This window comes from Scyliorhinus torazame, chromosome 11 (assembly GCF_047496885.1).
Source record: "Scyliorhinus torazame isolate Kashiwa2021f chromosome 11, sScyTor2.1, whole genome shotgun sequence".
NCBI classification, from domain to species: domain Eukaryota; kingdom Metazoa; phylum Chordata; class Chondrichthyes; order Carcharhiniformes; family Scyliorhinidae; genus Scyliorhinus; species Scyliorhinus torazame.
The window spans coordinates 9,928,377-9,948,936 of NC_092717.1; the positions used below are offsets into that span (position 1 = coordinate 9,928,377).

The window sequence follows — 20,560 nt, forward strand, 5'->3', positions numbered from 1 at the left end:
AACGAGGACGATATCTTAGGCCTGCCGGTAAAGGTGCACAAGGCGCTCCACAAGAAATGGCAGCAGCGGCTCGAGGAGATAGAGAATCGGTCGAGGCGGAAGAATTTGCGGATTCTGGGCCTCCCGGAGGGGCCGGACGTGGGGGCCTATGTGGTCACCATGTTGAACTCGCTGATGGGAGCGGGGTCCTTCCAGGAGCCCCTGGAGCTGGAAGGGGCCCATAGAGTGCTGGCGAGGAGGCCCAAGGCTATCGAGCCTCCCCCGGCGGTGCTGGTGCGGTTTCATCAGTTCGCTGATTGAGAGTGTGCGCTCAGGTGGGCCAAGAAGGAGAGGAGCAGCAGGTGGGAGAACGCGGAGGTTCGAATATATCAGGACTGGAGTGCGGAGGTGGCGAAGAGGGGGGCCGGGTACAATCGAACGAAGGCGGTGGTGCACAGGAAGGGGGTGAAGTTTGGCATGTTGCAGCCGGCCGACTGTGGGTCACCTGCAAGGACCAGCACCATTATTTCGAGTATCCGGAGGAGGCGTGGCCCTTTGTTCAGGCCGAGAAGTTGGACACAGATTGAGGGTCGGGATTGGCGTTTGGGGATTGCGGTTGATATGTTAGTTTTTGAGGGGGGTCCTTTGCTCTTGTTTTTTTTCTTCTTTCTTTTTCTTTCTGGTTCGGTGAGGGTGGTTAGGGCGGGTTGGGCACTGTTTTGGTTGGGTTGGTCGGGGGGGCTCTTGGAGGCGGGAAAGCAAATGGAACAGGGGTGGATGGCCGGCAGTGAGATGGGGCTCCGCGGGGGAGGCCCGAGTCGGGGGTGAGGAGACTGGGCCTGTAAAAGGAGCTGCGTCAGAGATGGCGGGGCCGGGTAGGTGGAAAGCGCAGGCTTTTTCCCGCGCTGAAGACTGGAGGGGACGGGGCCGGGAAGCGAGGGTTGTTTCCCGCGCTTGGGATGGAAGGGGGAGGTGGAGAGCTTGCGGATGGGGAATGGAAGAGGAGGGTGTGTCACACAATGGGAGGAGTCGAAGGTGAAGCGGGAGTGGCCGGGGTCAGCTGACTTGCGCATGTGCAATGAAAATCGCTTATTGTCACAAGTAGGCTTCAAATGAAGTTACTGAGAAAAGCCCCTAGTCGCCACATTCCGGCGCCTGTTCGGGGAGGCTGTTACGGCAATCGAACTGTGCTGCTGGTCTGCCTTGGTCTGCTTTCAAAACCAGCGAAAGCAGACCAAGGCAGGCCAGCAGCACGGTTCGATTCCCGTAACAGCCTCCCCGAACAGGCGCCGGAATGTGGCGACTAGGGGCTTTTCACAGTAACTTCATTTGAAGCCTACTTGTGACAATAAGCGATTTTCATTTTCATTCCGTCTGTTCCATCGTTCAGTGAGAGCACAGCTGATCTGCAAACTAATTCCACATGCCCTCCTTTTCCCCCCCAAAACCCTGGTTACCTCTAGCTAACAAAATCCCATCAATCTCAGATATAAAATTAACAATTGATCTTGCACCAATTGCCGTTTGGAGAAGAGAGTTCCGAACTTCTGCCGCCCTCTTGTGTGTGCAAATGTTTCCCAACTTCACTCTTGAAAAGTCTGGCTCTAATTTTTAGACCATGTGGGGAGTAAATCATCTCGGATGGGTCCTAGCCGGGGGGTGGGGGGGATCGAGTTGCTGCTGCTATGGTCAAGGGGGAGCTGGAGCGAGTGGGGGGGGGGGGGGGGGCGCGGGCGCGTGACTGGCCGAGGACAGGTTATGGCTAGTTGGCGGGGAAGGGTAGCCCCCTGATCCGGCTGATAACCTGGAACGTAAGGGGACTGAACGGGCCGGTCAAGCGGGCCCGCGTGTTCGCGCACCTGAAGGGGCTGACGGCGGATGTGGTTATGCTCCAGGAGATACACCTGAAGGTGGCAGACCAGGTAAGATTGAGGAAAGGATGGGTAGGTCAGGTGTTTCATTCGGGGCTGGATGCCAAAAATAGAGGGGCGGCGATCTTGGTGGGAAAGAAGATGTCAATCGAGGCGTCGAGCATTGTGGCAGACAATGGCGGTAGGTACGTAATGGTAAGTGGTAAGCTGCAGGGAGAGAGGGTGGTACTGGTCAATGTGTATGCCTCGAACTGGGACGATGCGGGTTTTATGCGGCGCATGTTGGGCCGGATCCCAGGCTTGGAAGTGGGGGGCCTGATAATTGGGGGGGGGGGGGGGGGAGAGAAAGAGAGACTTTAACACAGCGTTGGATCCGGCACTGGATCGCTCCAGGTCTAGCACGGATCGGCCGGCGGCGGCAAAGGTGCTGAGGGGGTTTATGGACCAGATGGGAGGGGTGGACCCTTGGAGATTTGCAAGGCCGGGGCTAAGGAATTTTCATTCTTGTCAAGTCCATAAGGCTTATTCCCGGATCGACTTTTTTATTCTGAGCAGGGCGCTGATAGCGAGAGTAAAGGATACAGAGTACTCGGCGATAGCCATTTCGGATCACACCCCGCATTGGGTGGACTTAGAGCTGGGGGAGGAGAGGGACCAGCGCCCGTTGTGGCGCTTGGAGGTGGTGAGTGAGGGGGTCCGAGGAAGCATAGAGAGGTACCTGGAGGCCAACGATAACGGTGAGGTCCGAGTGGGGATGGTATGGGAGGCGCTGAAGGCGGTGGTTAGGTGAGAGCTGGTCTCCATTAGGGCCCACAAGGAGAGGAGGGAGCAGAGGGAGAGGCTGGTGGGGGAGATGGTGAGGGTAGACAGGAGGTATGCGGAGGTGCCTGAGGAAGGACTGTTGAGGAAGAGGCGCAGCCTCCAGGCCGAATTCGACCTGGTGACCACCAGGAAGGCCCAGTGGGCGATTTACGAGTATGGGGAAAAGGCAAGCCGGATACTGGCGCATCAGCTTCGGAAGCGGGACGCAGCTAGGGAGATCGGGGGAGTTAAGGACAGGGAACGGAGTGCGGTGCGGAGTGGGATTGGTATCAATGGGGTCTTCAGGGACTTTTATGAGGAATTGTATCGGTCCGAGCCCCCACTGGAGGAGGGAGGGATGGGCCGCTTTCTGGACCATAGGCTTAATTTCACAAGGCTGGTGGAGCAAATGGAGGAGGAGTTCAAGAGGTGGGACGCACTGCCGCTGTCCTTGGCGGGTAGGGTGCAGTCAGTCAAAATGACGGTGCTCCCAAGGTTTTTGTTCCTGTTCCAGTGCCTCCCCGTGTTTATCCCGAAGGCCTTTTTTAGGCTGGTCAACAGGAGTATAATGGAGTTTGTGTGGACGCGAGGGATTCAGAGGGTGAGAAGGGTGTTCCTGGAGCGGAGTAGAGATAGGGGGCTGGCGCTGCCCAACCTCTGTGGGTACTACTGGGACGCCAATGCGACGATGGTGCGCAAGTGGGTGATGGAGGGGGCTGCATGGAAGAGGCTGGAGACGGCATCTTGTGTGGGTACGAGTCTGGGGGCGCTGGCAACGGCGCCACTGTCGTCCCCTCCAAGGAGGTATACCACGAGCCCGGTAGTGGCGGCTGCCCTCAAAATCTGGGGGCAGTGCAGGCGGCACGGTGTGGACCCCAAACCGGGGGAACCACCGGTTCGTCCCAGGGAGAACAGATGGAGGGTTTTTGGGATGGCACAGGGCAGGGATAGGAAGGTTGGGAGACCTGTTAGTGGACGGGAAGTTCGCATGCCTGGGTAAGCTGGAGGAGAAGTATGGGCTCCCCCCGGGGAACACCTTCAGGTACTTGCAGGTAAGGGCGTTTGCCAGGCGGTGGAATTCCTGCGGCTGCTGCCACGCACAGTACAGGACAGGGTGCTCTCGGGGCGGTGGGTGGGAGTGGGGAAGATCTGGGAAACTTACCAGGTGATGCAGGAGGAGGAGGCGGCCTCGGTGGTGGAGGTGAAAGGTAAGTGGGAGGAGTTGGGAGAGGAGATTGAGGAAGGGACGTGGGCAGATGCCCTAGGGAGGGTGAACTCTTCCTCATCGTGCTCGAGGCTCAGCCTCATACAGTTTAAGGTGCTGCACAGGGCACACATGACCGGGCCAAGGATAAGCCAGTTCTTTGGGGGTGAGGACAGGTGTGTTAGGTGCACAGGGAGCCCAGCAAACCACACCCATATGTTCTGGGCATGCCCAGCGCTGGAGGAATTTTGGAGGGGTGTAGCGAGGACGGTGTCGAGGGTGGTAGGTTCCAGGGTCAAGCCGGGCTGGGGGCTCGCAATATTTGGGGTGGCAGAGGAGCCGGGAGCACAGGAGGCAAAAGAGCCAGTATTCGGTGGAAGATTCTTCTTCAGTGGAAGGATGCGAGGCCCCCCAAGCATGGAATCCTGGATCAACGATATGGCGGGGTTTATTAAGTTGGAGAGGGTGAAATTCGCCTTGAGAGGGTCGGTACAAGGGCTCTTTAGGCGGTGACAACTGTTCTTAGACTTCCTGGCAGAACGGTAGACATTGGTCAATGGCAGCAGCAACTTGGGCGGGAGGGGGGGGGGGTTTACTTTACTTTATTTCTGGTTTTGTTATTTACACCGGGGGATCTGAGGGGGTGTATATATTTATTGTGTTAAGTCGGGGTGTTAATGTAAATTTATTATTTATGTACAGGGGGAGGGGGGTATGGAGGGTTGTTTTTTTGGACTGTGTTTTGTACTTAACCCTGTTGGGTTCCCTTTTCATTTTGTTACTGATATTTTATGAAAACCTTAATAAAAATTGTTTTAAAAAAAAAATTGTACAAGAAATTAGTAAGACGACACATGGAATACGGCGTTCAGTTCTGGTCACCCTATCATAGGAAGGATATTGTTAAACTAGAAAGAGCGCAGAAGAGATTTACGAGGATGCTACCAGGACTTGGTAGTCTGAGCTATAAGGAGAGGCTGGGACATTTTCCGTTAAAGCGTAGGTGGCTCAGGAGTGATTTATAGAGGTCTATAAAATAATGAGGGGCCTAGATATGGTAGATCATCAACCTCTTTTCCCAAAGGTAGGAGTCTAGAACTAGAGGGCATAGGTTTGAGGTGAGAGATACAAAAGAGACCAGAGGGGAAATTTATTCACAGAGGGTGGTGAGCATCTGGAATGAGCTGCCAGAGGCCGTGGTAGAGGCAGGTACAATTTCTTCCTTTAAAAAACCGTTAGTTACATGGGCAGGGTGGGTATAAAGGGATATGGGCCAAATGCAGGCAAGTGGGACTAGCTTAATGACAGAAACTGGGCGGCATGGACAAGCTGGGCCAAAGGGCCTGTTTCCATGGTGTAAACATCCATGACTCTATAACTGGGAAGCATTTTGAAAGAATGCCACACATTGTAAACTTAATGCTTTCAATTTTCAAGCTTAAAAAGGTTTTTTTTCAAAAGCTGAAACATAAAAACTGGGAATAGTATCTACAAGATATTTTTCTGTTACTAATTATCTCAGTATTGGCTCAGTGTAATTATTCCACTTCAGCAATATTAAGCCTTACCCGGTTTTCTCTTGGACGGCGGGGGTTTTGCAGCCTGTTTCAATATAAGGTCTTCAAAGAATTTCTTTCGTTCTTCATGACTAGGAAGTTCAACGTTGAAAACTTCTCCGTAATGGCAAACAAACATCTTTTTTACCTTAAAAAGACCAAAAATGAACTTAAAAGATGAAAAATTAGAACCAAGAATAAAAATTGGTTGGACACATTTTAGAAGGCTGAAACAGTCGAGGTTCAGAGGTATGGTTAATCTACAAAAGTGATATTCATTAACGTGACTTAATGCAAAGATTTTGTCACATCCTTCTAAGCAAACTCCTTACTTGTCTTTATGCATTTATTTGACAAGATCTAATCAATGTTTCTGGGAAATGTATTTTCTTGCAATATTCAGATTATTAAAAACAAAACAACTAGATTCAAACCATCAGAATTAACCCCGAAATAAATATCACAATCTAGATCAGACAAAACAAAGTAGTTTATATAACTGATATCCTGTATATTTTAATATGAAAATTCACCTCCTCTGCCAGCTCACTCTGCAGAACATCACATGTTGCAAGTAGCAAGATTGGGGTAAATGTGGGAATGTCTTGAAGTAATGTAATGAATGTGGCTCTCAAGGTGTCTCCAACTGATTCCCACCATTGATCAATGTGAGGAATATACAGTACGCTTGGAGCTGTTCGTCGAGCTTCTTTGAACAGCTAAAAGGATCAAGATAGTGTAAAAACATTATACATAACATTCCTTACAATCACCTCAAATCTAAAAATGTATTTTCATTATTGCAATAAAAAAAAATTACACCCATCATCGACAAACAAGATAGCCTTTCCATATTCCCAGTGAGCAGTAATGCTCCAGCAGATCATACTTGGATTCTTTCAGGGCTGTAATAAAACTCATTTGAATCTTTGTTTTCTTTACCTGGATAGCCAGCATCTCAAAATGCCATTCATTGAAACTTATTTGATGCAGTTTTCCAATTAACTTTCCAGTTCTGCCAGACAGCGAGCAAAGCAACGGACTCATTTCTGGCCTTCCTAATTCAACTTATACAAAACATTAAACTGTAGTGGTGAGACCATCCTTCATCAGCTCTCTGCCAAACATACTAGGTAGGTGTTAAGATATTATGGCTAAATCAGAACAGTGGCATTTTCCTTAGGGATATTATCTGATCTCTACTTAAAAATAGCTTTCTATTTATCTGGTGGCACAGTGACAAGGACCCCGGTTCAATTCCAGCCATGTCACTGTCTGTATGGAGTCTGTACGTTCTCCTCACGTCTGCGTAGATTTCCTCCCACAGTCCAAAGATGTACGGGAGTAGGTGAATTGGCCATGGTAAATTGCCCCTTAGTGTCCAGGGATATGCAGGTTAGATAATGGAGTTACAGGGATAGGACGGGGGAAGTGGACATGGGTAGAGTGCTGATCAAAGGGTCGGTGCAGACTTGGATGGTCAAATAGCCTCCTTTTGCACTGTAGGGAGTCTATAACTGTACTGCTAGCGAGAAATCCAATATCCTCAACCAGATGCATTAGTGGAACGCAAGGAGTTGAGCTTTCATCCAAAGTGCCTTTATTGTCAAATGCTACACCTGTTCAGCAGATAGTCAAACCTTGTTCCTTACTCGGAGCAGCAATTGAGTAAATGTGGATAATATTAAGTCAAAATCTTAATCCATGTTTTGTACCCGAAAACATCCCGTGTGTAGTTTTTTCTCCCGCAACACTTCTTCACAAGTTTGCCGTCCATGTGAATTGTTAGCCTTTCCATCATTTCTTTAAATAGGCACGGTAAATAAAACATATTTTAAAAGAGGAACTCTCCCAGGATTGTTCTGTTTCAAAGCCACTTTGGCAGTCTGATATAAATTCCTCTGCTATCCCCTCCCCCATTCCAGTTCACCCAAAATAGAAATAAACCCAAACAAATATTGACTCAAATTTTGTTGACAGGGAAAATTAAAAAATAAACACTTCAAAAAAAGTTTAATTTTAATGAGAATTGAGACACCAAACTTCTCCCATTTCTTTCAGTTATGCTTATCCCACTTTTTGTGCAAGCTTTTAACAGCACTCTGCATGACTGGAGAAATATTAATTTATTATTCTCACACCAATTTAAACCACAGCAGAACAAGTGTGTGGCAGGTTGAATGACAAAACCTTTGTGCGTGCATGAACAGGGGAGAGTTGCGCAAGGCATAACAAGTTCATACGTGACCAGGAGAGAGGATCACCAATAGTGACTTTTCTTAAAATTTAAAGTATCCAATTTTTTGTTTTCCAATTAAGGGTTAATTTAGCATGGCCAATCCACCCAACTTGCACATCTGTGTGTTGCAGGGGCGAGACCCATGCAGACACGGAGAGAATGTACAAACTCCACACAGACAGTGTCCTAGGCCCGCGACCGAACCTGGGACCTCGGTGCTGTGAGGCAACAGTGCTAACCACGGGGACTTCCGGTTGCGGCGATGCGGAGCTAAGCCGCACACTTCGGCAGCTCCCGCTTTAACGGACTTTTGGGCTCTCCGAAGGAGCCCCAACGGAAATAGTTTGATTGAATCCCGTGTGGGAAGGTGAAGTAAGGTTCCCCCTTATGTCGTATGGTGAGGATTAGCTGTGGAGCGATGGAGAAAGAGGCTTTGGAGCAGCGGCAAAAACGAGGGGGAAAAACCAAGATGGCGGAGGAAGGTGATTGAGCAGCATGGGGGCCGGAGAAGGAGGAGTTCCTCAGGCTCTGCGTGGAGGAGCTTAAAAAGGAGGTGCTGGCGCTAATGCTGTTGGCGATCGAGGGGCTGAAGGAGACCCAGAAGGCCCAGGCGGTGGAGCTCCGTGAGGTGAGGGATAAAACTAATGAGAACGAGGACGAGATCCTGGGCCTGGCGGTTAAGATGGAGGCGCATGAGGCGGTGCACAAGAGGTGGGCCGAGAAATGTTCGAGGTCCTGGAGAACAGGTCGAGGAGGAAGAATCTCCGGATTCTGCGTCTCCCCGAAGGAGTGGAGGGGGCTGATGCCGGGGCGTATGTGAGCACGATGCTCCATTCGCTGATGGGTGCGGAGGTCTCTCCGAGCCCCCTGGAGCTAGAAGGGGCTCACTGGGTCTTGGCGAGGAGACTCAAGGCTGGCGAGCCGCCAAGGGCGATAGTGGCGAGGTTCCATCGCTTCGCAGACAAAGAGAGTGTCCTGAGATGGGCCAAGAAGGTGCGGAGCAGTAGATGGGAGAATGCGGCGATCCGAGTCTACCAGCACTGGAGTGCGGAGGTGGCAAAGAGGAGAGCGGACTTCAACCGGGCCAAGGCGGTGCTGCACAAAAAAGGAGAGATTCGGAATGCTGCAGCCTGCGCGACTGTGGGTCACTTATCAGGACCAACGCCAGAAGAGGCTTGAACCTTTATCCATACCGAAAAATTGGACTCGAACTGAGGGGCTGTGATTGTGGGGGAGATGTTGACTGTATATAGGGCTGTAAATATGGGTAAAGAATGTTTCACGGGTGGGATGATGGATGGGCATGGGGGAAGAGTTCTTTTTTCTTTTGATGAGATAGTGGGGAATGTGGGAGTCAGTGCTGGAGGGAGGTGAGACCCGGGGATGGGGGAACTGGGATAAGGCCGCAACAGGAGCGGCGGGCTGGCTCAGGAAAGCACGGGCTTTTTCCCGCGCTAGGGAAGGGGGGGGGGGGGGGGGGGGGGAGGGGGAGGGAGAGAGATGGAGGAACGTAAGGAGGAGGAGGAGAGATTCCCACACGGGGGAGATCAACGTGAAGGCGGGGGAAGCCGGGGTCAGCAGAAGTCAGCTGACTCGTGGGGGGAGGAAAAGAGCTAGATGCGGATCTTGGGGGGGGGGGGGAGAAAGAGGGAGGAATAGGGTTGCTGCTGCACTGGCCGAGGGGGAACTGAAAATGCAAGAGGTGGTCGGGGCGGGGGTTCCCCTTCTGGGGGACTGGAGGGTGCGGGAGACGCGGGCACGGGACTGGCCTAAGATAGGAGATGGCTAGTCGGCGGGGGTGGGGTGGGGGTAAGCCCCCCCAATCCGGCTGATCACGTGGCATGTGAGAGGCCTGAATGGGCCGGTAAAGAGGGCCCGAGTGTTTGTGCACTTAAAGGGACTGAAGGCAGACGTGGTCATGCTTCAGGAGACGCACGTGAAGGTGGCAGATCAGGTCAGGTTAAGGAAGGGATGGGTAGGACAGGTGTTCCATTCGGGGCTGGACGCGAGGAATAGAGGGGTGGCAATACTGGTGGGGAAGCGGGTGTCGTTTGAGGCCAAGAACATTGTAGCGGAGGCCGATACGTGATGGTGAGTGGTAGGTTGCAGGGGACGGGGGTAGTATTGGTAAATGTATACGCCCCGAACTGGGACGATGCTGGATTCATGAAACGGATGTTGGGGCGTATCCCGGACTTGGAGGTAGGAAGCTTGATAATGGGTGGGGATTTCAACACGGTGTTGGACCCAGCATTAGATCGTTCCAGATCTAGGACGGGGAAGAGGCCAGCTGCGGCCAAGGTGCTCAGGGGGTTTATGGATCAGATGGGGGGGGGGAAGTAGATCCGTGGAGATTTGCCAGGCCTTTGGCCAGAGAATTTTCTTTTTTCTCCCATGTACATAAGGCCTACTCCCGGATAGACTTTTTTGTTCTGGGCAGGGCATTGATCCCGAAAGTGTAGGGAACGGAGTATTCGGCCATAGCCATTTCAGACCACGCCCCGCATTGGGTGGAGCTAGAGCTGGGGGAGGAGAGGGACCAACGCCCGTTGAAGCGGTTGGATGTGGGACTGCTGGCGGACAAGGAAATGTGTAGGAGGGTGCGGGGGTGCATCGAATGATATCTGGAGGCCAACGACAACGGGGAGGTGCAGGTGAGAGTAGTATGGGAGGCGCTGAAGGAGAGTTAATCTCCATCAGGGCTTATAGGGAGAAGAGAGGGCAGGGAAAGGGAGAGGTTAGTGGGGGAGATTTTAAGGGTGGACAGGAGATATGCAGAGGCCCCTGATGAGGGGCTACTCAGGGAGAGACGAAGTCTCCAGACGGAGTTCGACCTGTTGACCACGGGGAAGGCAGAGGCACAGGGGGCGATGTATGAATATGGGGAGAAGGCAAGTCGGATGCTGGCACATCAGCTCCGTAAGAGGATGGCAGCGAGGGAAATAGATGGAGTCAAGGATGGCAGGGAAACTACGGTGCGGAATGCGGTGAAAGTGAATGAGGCATTCAAGGCCTTTTACGAGGAGCTGTATAGGTCCCAGCCCCCAGGGGGAAAAGAGGGGATGCGACGATTCTTGGACCAACGGAGGTTCCCGAGGGTGGAGGAGCGGGAGGTGGCTGGTTTGGGGGCGCCAATTGGGGTGGAGGAGCTGGTTAAAGGACTGGGGAGCATGCAGGCAGGGAAGGCCCCGGGGCCGGGTGGGTTCCCGGTGGAGATCTATAGGAAGTATGTAGACCCGTTAGCCCCGTTGCTGGTAAGGACCTTCAATGAAGCAAGGGAGGGGGGACCCTGCCCCTGACAATGTCGGAGGAGACAATCTCTTTGATCCTGAAGCGGGATAAGGACCCACTGCAATGCGGGTTGTATAGACCGATCTCGCTCAACGTAGATGCTAAGTTGCTGGCAAAAATGTTGGCTATGAGGATTGAGGACTGTGTCCCGGGGGTGATTCACGAGGACCAGACGGGATTCGCAAAGGGTAGGCAGCTAAATACCAATGTGTGAAGGCTCTTAAATGTGATAATGATGCCATCGGTGGAGGGAGAGGCGGAGATAGTGGCAGCTATGGACGCGGAGAAGGCCTTTGACCGAGTGGAGTGGGAGTATCTCTGGGAAGTGTTGCGGAGGTTTGGAGAGGGGTTTATCAGTTGGGTTAAACTCCTATATAGAGCCCCGGTGGCGAGTGTGGTTACGAATCGGCAGAGGTCGGACTACTTTTGGCTGTATTGAGGGACGAGGCAGGGGTGCCCCCTGTCCCCCTTGTTGTTTGCACTAGCAATTGAACCTTTGGCCATGGCATTAAGGGAGTCTGGGAAATGGAGGGCGGTGGTCCGAGGGGGAGAGGAGCATAGAGTGTCGCTGTATGTGGCGGACCCAATGGAGGGGATGGCGTTGGTCATGCAGATCGTAAGGGAGTTTGGGGACTTCTCGGGCTATAAGCTCAATGTAGGGAAGAGCGAGCTCTTTGTGGTGCATCCGGGGGATCAGGGAAGAGGGATAGACGACCTACCGCTGAGGAGGGCGGATAGGAGCTTTCGATACTTGGGGATCCAGGTAGCTAGGAGCTGGGGGGCCCTGCACAAACTTGGTGGAGCAGATGGAGGAGGACTTTAAACGGTGGGACATGTTGCTGCTCTCGCTGGCGGGCAGGATACAGTCGATTAAAACGGTGGTCCTTCCGAGGTTTCTTTTTGTATTTCAATGCCTTCCAATTGTGATCACCAAGGCCTTTTTTAAGAGGGTAGGCAGGAGCATTATGGGCAAGTAAGACCCCGAGGGTAAGGAGGGGGTTCCTGGAGCGAAGTAGGGATAGAGGGCTGGCGTTGCCGAATCTGGGTGGCTACTATTGGGCAGCCAATGTGGCGATGATCCGTAAGTGGGTGGTGGAGGGAGAGGGGGCGGCATGGAATAGGTTGGAGATGGCGTCCTGCAAAGGAACGAGCCTGGGGGCGCTGGTGACGGCACAGCTGCCGCTCTCGCCGACAAGGTACACCATGAGGCCGGTGGTGGCAGCAACGCTAAAGATCTGGGGGCAGTGGAGACGGCACAGGGGTGCGATGGGAGCCTCGGTGTGGTCCCCGATCAGAGACAACCATCGATTTGTCCCGGGAAGGATGGACGGGGGGTTTCAGAGCTGGCATAGGGCAGGGATTAAAAGAATGGGGGACCTGTTCATTGATGGGACGTTTGCGAGCCTAGGGGCACTGGAGGAGAAGTTTGGGCTACCCCCAGGAAACGCTTTCAGGTACATGCAAGTAAGGGCGTTTGTGAGGCGGAAGGTGAGGGAATTCCCGCTGCTCCCAGCACAGGGGATTCAAGACAGGGTGATTTCGGACGTATGGGTCGGAGAGGGCAAGGTGTCGGCAATATACCAGGAGATGAAAGAAGAGGAGGCGGCTTTGGTAGAGGAGCTGAAGGGTAAATGGGAAGAGGAGCTGGGGGAGGAGATTGAGGGGGGGGGGGGGGGGGCTGTGGGTGAATGCCCTAAGCAGGGTTAATTCCTCTTCCTCGTGCCAGGCCTTTGCGTCCCTAGTAGCCCGGCGAAGGATCTTGTTAATGTGGAAAGGGGCGAAGCCCCCCCCAGTGTGGAGGCCTGGATAAATATGGCAGGATTTATCAAGGTGGAGAGGATAAAGTTTGCCTTGAGAGGGTCTGCGAAGGGTTCTACAGGCGGTGGCAACCGTTCCTAGACTATCTCGCGGAGCGTTAGATGAAGGTCGGACAGCAGCAACCCGGGGGGGGGGGGGGGGAAAGAGTTTCTGGGGGGCATTTGAGCAAGAAAATACATGAATGATCCGGAAAACTGAAATGTACGGGAGGAATCCAATGTACAAAGTTCTGTATCATATTGACTTGCCAAGTTCATGTCTTGCTACACAAACTTTCTTTCTTTTGTGTTACGGTGGGGGTTTGTTTGTAAGGTTGAAAATTTTGTTAAAAAATTCTTATTAAATTTTTTTTTTTTTTTTTTTTAAAGTGCTAACCACTGCATGGCCCTACTTTTCCTTTTTTTTTTAAAAAAAAAAAGTACTCTCCAGGAAGCATTTAGTTTAGATGATCTGCAGTGATCTACAGAAAAGGATGCAATGAAAGATCCCTGGTGTAACAAACAAGATGAAATTATATGGGTGACCTAAATTTATTCTGCAAAGACATAATTTACTTTATAAAACAGCTTCAATTGAACAATTATTTGTAGTCACTTCACTGAAAGCACACCATCAAATTATATGTCTAAACAATTGAGTTTTGTGCCACTGAAGAGTGAGCAACAACTACATTTCCACTAAAATAGGTGTTCAGATCATTTCAACCACACAATCTTACCTGTGCACAGGTTTCTTCAGGTGATGTTGTACTGATGCCATACAATACTGAAAGGTCTAGCATATGCACCGTGTATTTCTCCAAACTGTGGAGCAGTGCAGGGGCAAGATGCGAACTCTGACCTGAACCCAGTATCCCAGCCAGTAGTAGTCTTGGTCTGTAGGAGGTTGGTTGGTGATAGGCACGCCTAATGAAAATGTGGTTTTAAAATCATGTTTACTGCTTGACATTGAAAGGTATGCTTACAATACTTTGAAACAAAAAGAAAAATGTTCCAACTTGTCAAAGATGAAGTTTACTTTTCTTTGAATGTTATACTTTAATGCAGGGCAAGGATAAGGGAATAATAGCAAGACTTATGTTGGGCATCTTCAGTTAATACTCCCTTGCACTGTTACAGCACTAGATTGTAAGTAATGATACAGAATGCTCTCGTCTTCTAAAGTGTGCTATACAAATTAGTCACTCAAAGATCACATTAAAAGGCACACTATATTTGAGTTTCTTCTGTAGCATCACACATGGAGGAGTCAAGACCAAGTGTAATCAGGTTATGTGGAATTAAGAGGGTACGGATATATAAATCAGCCTGCATTTTAAAGCAATATATGTTGTCTGGTGTCCACCTTTATTAATGGATAGTGCCAGTGTCATGCTAAAATTTCACCCATTGAATGCAGCAACTCTACTTTCAGGGTGCGGTGCAATTAGTGTGACAAAGTTTATACAAAACAAAAAATACTGGAAGAACTCAGAGCAGGGCCGGTGGCATCTGTGGAGAGGAACAGAGTTAAATGTTTATAATCTGTTTGTCTCTTCTTCAGAAGTCATGTTTTATTGCTTTTATATATTGCTTTCATAGAATCCCTACAGTGCAGAATGATGCCATTCGGCCCATTGGGTCTGCACCGCCCATCCAGAAGAGCACCCTACTCACTCCCCCACTCTATTCCCATGACACCCTTAACCCAGCTATTGCTACTGAGGGGCAATTTATCACGGCCAATCCACCTAACCTGCACATCTTTAGACTGTGGGAGGGAACCAGCGCACCTGGAGGGGAAACACAGACACAGGGAGAACGTGCAAAATCCACACAGTTATCCAAGACCTGAATCAAAACCAGGTCCCTGACACAATGAGTTAGCAGTGCTAAGCACGGTGCCACCTCAAATTATGACAAAGCACTTTACAGTGAATGAATTATCTTTGAAATGTTGTCAATCTTTTTAGAGGGAAACAAGGCAGCAATTTGCACATAGTACGGTGTCACACACAGCTGTGAGATTAAGTGTCCAGTTTTTGGTGGTGTTGGCCAGAACACCCAAGAGAAATTCCCAATGCTTCCTTAAAAAAAAAAGGCATGGGACTTTTTTTACATCTAACAGAGCCGACAGACCAGGCCTTGGTTTAACATTGTATCTGAAAGGTTGGATCTGAAAGGTAGGAACTTTAAGAACATAATATCATACTGAAGACCTGGAATGTTAAAGTGGATAAGGGAATTTATCACTGAAAAATATTCACAGATATGCATGCTTAAATTCATAAAGAGATAAAGGCAAAATTCAGTGAACTGGAAATTAGAAAATAAATCCCAAAGTTTATTACTCAACTTTTGACAATATGTATCACTTAAAGCTTTAATGTTGAATATTTTGCAAAGTTTAATTATACTTATCTCTATTTCCCTTTTTTGAAATAAAAAAATACAAGTCTCTCACTTTCTCACTTAAGTCTTCAAAATCTATTAATTTAAGTAAGTGAATAATCTGCTCCTCGGACTGTGCTTGCACGTCCCCTTCAAATGTTTTTGTAATGCCTCTCAAGTGATACAGCCAGGAAAAAAAGCATGGACTGAGAAAACCCACACATATGGTTCTACAAACCATCTGTAAACAAGTAGATTTCTACAAAATAACAAAAATATTCTTACCTGCTGTAACAGAGGAAATTGCCATTATTTCCCTGCTTACTAGCTGATTTTTGAAGTGGCCCATCTTCAAAAATAGACGGGCCTTCATCATCACTGTAGATGCCATCATTTAGCCTTATTCCATCTGCTGAAGGAGCAATCATAAGTTATATTTGTTATGTATTGTACTTGCAGGATAAAAGAAAGGTATGCTGAAGCACATGGGTTGAATGCAATAATGAACAGATATTTATTAGATGGATGTGAACTGTACAAAGGCTTGATCTAGACTGAGGGAAAGCCCACAAAGTAGCCGATAACATCATGGATTATGTGTCGAGGCTCTTAAAGTGACCATGCAATAACACACATATTATAACAATATTCACTCAGCACATCCCTATCACCGGAAGTCATATATAACAATAGTGAACTGATTTGAGAGAGCACCTTTTGGCCCTCCCAGCACACCCCTCGGAAATGAAATCTGAAACATTCAGACACATTTGGCCAAAAGGCCTCTTCCTCTCCTAAAATTTCTATGGTTTTAAAGAACTTGGTAACCCACTTATCGTACAAATCTTGCAGTGTGAAAACTGAGGTAGACTGAGAGTATGAACGCAGACACCTCGGACTTCTGAGCTGCAAACTGAAATCCTGCCTTTGGTGTCACGATTATTATAAAGAGACGATGCTTACAACAAAAATCTAAGTAGGAAAAGAGAATTTGATTTTGCCCTGCAGCCTGCCTACCCTCCTCAATCTATTTACAGAAGTAAAGATTCTACCACCAATTATCTGTCCAGTGCTTCTCTGGACACAACCACTCTATTCACACGGTGATGATTATATTACTGAACTAACAATCCAGAGATAGCAAATTCAAATTACACCACAGCAGTTTGAGAATTTGAATTTAGTTAAATAAAATTGGAGAATAAAAAGTTGCTATCAATACAAATAATAATAATAATATTTATTGCCACAAGTAGGCTTATATTAATACTGCAATGAAGTTACTGTGAAAAGACTAATTTGCCACATTTCAGCACCTGTTCAGGTACAGAGGTAGAATTCAGAATTCTCAGCCGGTACGGGAATTGGACCCACACTGCTGGCCTTGTTCTGCATTACAAACCAGCTGTCTAGCCCACTGAGCGAAACCAGCTGTCAGATTGTTGCAGAGGCGCTTGCAAGTCAAAGAAATAAAAACAATTCAAAAAGTCTGAGACTATAAAAAGGCCATATTGCTCAATGTACAATTGATACGGAGACCAAACATCTTGAAGTGCTTTTAATATTTAATTGACAATAAATAAATAAAACCTAGGAATAAGTAAATCTCCTAATAGCTGATTTGTACAAAGATTTGGGTAATTTGCACTAACTCACACCTAAACAGGAGTTTCCAGAGCACTTAAAACACTACCTTCCATTAAAGGTTAATGGCGCTTGCCTGGAATGCATGTCTACTGCCCTGAAAACGTACTCAAGTCTATGTCATAGAATTTACAGTGCAGGAGGCCTTTCGGCCCATCGAGTCTGCACTGGCTCTTGGAAAGAGCACCCTACCCAAGGTCAACACCTCCACCCTATCCCCATAACCCAGTAACCCCACCCAACACTAAGGGCAATTTTGGACACTAAGGGCAATTTATCATGGCCAATCCACCTAACCTGCACATCTTTGGACTGTGGGAGGAAACCGGAGCACCCGAAGGAAACCCACGCACAGACGGGGAGGATGTGCAAACTCCGCACAGACAGTGACCCAAGCCGGAATTGAACCTGGGACCCTGGAGCTGTGAAGCAGCTGTGCTATCCACAATGCTACCGCGCTGCACCATTAGCCTCTATTTTGGAAACGGGATGGACTGCAAGTTAATATACTGTCAATTCACCTTTAAATTTGCATCTCAATCCAACCTAGATTTAAGGCAACAGCTGCAAAAACCCTGCTGGGCCAAATGGCCCATTTTAGTGTTGTAAATACAAAGCACAAAATACTCACCAGGACTGCAATTAATTTTAAAATCTTGCTCTGCATGTGGGAAAATCTTTCTCAATGCTTCTAGAATTCTAGTGAAGGTGTTTTCTAGGAGCGGTCTGACAACAAGTGATAGCACTTGTCCAGGCGAAGCCACCGTCCGCTGAGAAGCGGGTACTATCTTTTGCATGGCCCTCACAAAATCTTGTGCTTTTATGCTGATGGAAGAAACATCTAGTTGCAATTTCTCACTTGTGACGTAGATCTGGGGATAACGGCGGCGCAGGGCACACAGTACTGCTTCAGCGCAGACAGATTTAATATCAGCACCACAATAACCTATGGGGGAGGGGGGTGGGCGGGGGGAGAAAATGGATTGGTGAGCATATACTAAGCAGCACTGTTCAATTAGATCAATTCTTTCTAAACACACAAACATTTAAGATTATGGGCCAGGGTATTCCTTATTACGCACTAACTGATTACTTACCTACACACTTTTCTGCCAGTTCTTGGAGAAATGCATCGGATGGCTTTGGATCCCAGTCCCTGGTATGGATCTTCAGAATTTCTTTACGGGCCTACAGGCAAAATGGAAAGGGCCAGAGGACAATTTTATTAACGTGTTGGTAAACAACTATTCTATTTCTAGTTAAATTTGACTTTATACTTCTGCAAATAGCATTGTTTTAAATACTCGATGAATCTAATTCATAGGTTTGTATGACCTGAAAAGTGGGACACTAAAATCAGTGCCACAAAGCCATGAAGTGAACAATGCCAACTATAAGTGAACATTCACACTTCCACAATGTTTTTTGCCCACCACCAGCATTCAAATGGTGTACAGTCTATCAATCCTTGTTTGTAAAAGTGCACAAAACTTCCCTTTTCTCCAGCATGCTCTGAACATTAGGCTATGTTGAGCAGAATTTCATTGAGAAAGTTAAAGTTTTGGAAAATATAGGTCAACAGCATTGAGAAAGGTCTGGGGGAGTGGGCCACAGCATGTTTCAATTGAGAGCACCCACAAGGAAGAAAAGCAGTTGAGAAACTACACAAAGGGCACCTTGCAAAAATATAACTAAACTGTAATCTTCCCATTTTGGGAATCAGAAAGTGATTAGCTTTATATAAGTTAATCCATTAGCTAAATTGATTTGCTAATATAGTAGCTGCATACTTACATCTTTGTCTGGGAGGCCAAAAAGAAATTCTCTATCAAATCGTCCTGGTCTTCTCAAAGCAGGATCAACGGAATCCAGTCTGTTTGTTGCCCCTATTACCACAATCTCACCCCTGCTATCAAGCCCATCCATCAATGCCAACAGAGTAGAAACTATAGAACTGAAGAAAATGTATAACAAAAAAAATATGTAAACAGACTTAAATGTAGAAACGTGTAACCAGGGAATCAACGTTTTGAATTTATTAAATAAAAATCACCATTATAAAAATGCAGTATTTTGAAATTGGCATTCTGTTGAAAATCAAAAATGCATTCAACATTTATGGTTCTCCATAAATCAATTTATAAAACTATTACACAGAAATTTACCAAATATCTAATTGAACTCTACTTTATTTTCTTGATGAACAATGAAATCTTGCTTTAGAATGAAGGAAAAAAGCAAACTGCAATTAGTTAAATAAGTTGGGGAGGGACAAAATGGGGAAAATAAACAAAATCTGGAAGCAAAAAAAATGAAAATAGGAACACCCATCTATAACAATCCAATTTCTTTGAAATATGCAACTATTGCCAATTGAATTTCATCACATAATAAATAGGAGGAATAGACCATAGGGTCCCTTAAGCCAGCTCCACTATTAAGATAATGGACAATGAGCTAACTCATCTCATCCCCTTATCCCTAGACTCCCTTAGGTGTCCCAAAGATTGTTGGTCACAGTCTTAAATATATTCATGTATATTTACATGTTTATCCCCATCCTCAAATCCTCATGCCATGAAGGCCAACATACTGTTTGCCTTCCTAATTGCTCGCTACATCTGCATGCTAACTTTTAGTGACTCATGAACCCTGATTATCTGAATTCTAGACTCTCCAGCCAGGAGGAATCCTCTCAGCATCTACCCTCTCACGCTTTTAAAGAACTTTATAGGGGAGATACCCCAGCTTCAACAGCTTCCCTCCAATTCAGACTAAATATATTAAATTAAATAATAAAATTAGATTAGTAGTGCAGTGAATATTAAATGACATCAGGGGCGAAATTCTCCCGAAACAGCGCGATGTCCGCCGACTGGCGCCCAAAACGGCACCAATCAGACGGGCATCGCGCCGCCCCAAAGGTGCGGAATGCTCTGCATCTTTGGGGGCCGAGCCCCAACATTGAGGGGCTAGGCCGACGCCGGAGGAATTTCCGCCCCGCCAGCTGGCGGAAACAGCCTTTGTTGCCCCGCCAGCTGGCGCGGAAATGACATCTCGGGGCGGCGCATGCGCGGGAGCGTCAGCGGCCGCTGACAGCTTCCCACGCATGCGCAGTGGAGTGAGTCTCTTCCGCCTCCGCCATGGTGGAGACCGTGGCGGAGGCGGAAGGGAAAGAGTGCCCCCACGGCACAGGCCCGCCCGCGGATCGGTGGGCCCCGATCGCGGGCCAGGCCACCGTGGGGGCACCCCCCGGGGCCAGGTCGCCCCGCGCCCCCCCCCCCCAGGACCCGCCCACGCCGCCTTGTCCCGCCGGTAAGGTAGGTGATTTAATTTATGCCAGCGGGACAGGCAATTTATCGGCGGGACTTCGGCCCATTCGGGCCGGAGAATCGAGCGGGGGGGCCCGCCAACCGGCGTGGCCCGATTCCCGCCCCCGCCGAATCTCTGGTGCTGGAGGCTTTGGCAACCGGCGGGGGCGGGATTCACGCCAGCCCCCGGCGATTCTCCGACCCAGCGGGGGGGTCGGAGAATGTCGCCCCAGATTACCATACAAGCATTGGCCAAGAGTACTTAATCCTGTTGAAAGAAAAAAAAAAAAACCTTTGCATCCTTACCTGTGTATCTGATCCTGCCTGCTTGAACGAACAGGGGCTAAGCCATCTACTTCATCAAAGAAAATAATTGAAGGACGCATAAGATAGGCCTTTTAAAAAAAAAAGTTACTTGTCTCAAACTTCAAGGGATAACATAAAATGAATAATCTGAAATCAATTACAATATAAGAC

General features: G+C 48.5%; 1 protein-coding gene across 5 annotated transcripts in view; it reads right to left on the bottom strand.

The window, feature by feature from the left end:
• LOC140385106 (ATPase family AAA domain-containing protein 2-like) overlaps positions 1-20,560 on the bottom strand; it is an 82,071-nt gene that overhangs the window by 21,558 nt on the left and 39,953 nt on the right. For 3 of the 5 annotated variants that reach the window (XM_072466929.1, XM_072466931.1, XM_072466933.1), the window contains 8 exons: positions 20,390-20,478; positions 18,567-18,726; positions 17,870-17,960; positions 17,404-17,718; positions 15,414-15,540; positions 13,478-13,664; positions 5,945-6,130; positions 5,424-5,559 (listed from right to left, as the gene is read on the bottom strand). In XM_072466929.1, coding sequence (XP_072323030.1) covers positions 5,424-5,559; positions 5,945-6,130; positions 13,478-13,664; positions 15,414-15,540; positions 17,404-17,718; positions 17,870-17,960; positions 18,567-18,726; positions 20,390-20,478 — 1,291 coding nt within the window. The remainder of the gene's footprint in view (positions 1-5,423; positions 5,560-5,944; positions 6,131-13,477; positions 13,665-15,413; positions 15,541-17,403; positions 17,719-17,869; positions 17,961-18,566; positions 18,727-20,389; positions 20,479-20,560) is intronic. The other 2 variants (XM_072466930.1, XM_072466932.1) reach the window with 2 other exon arrangements.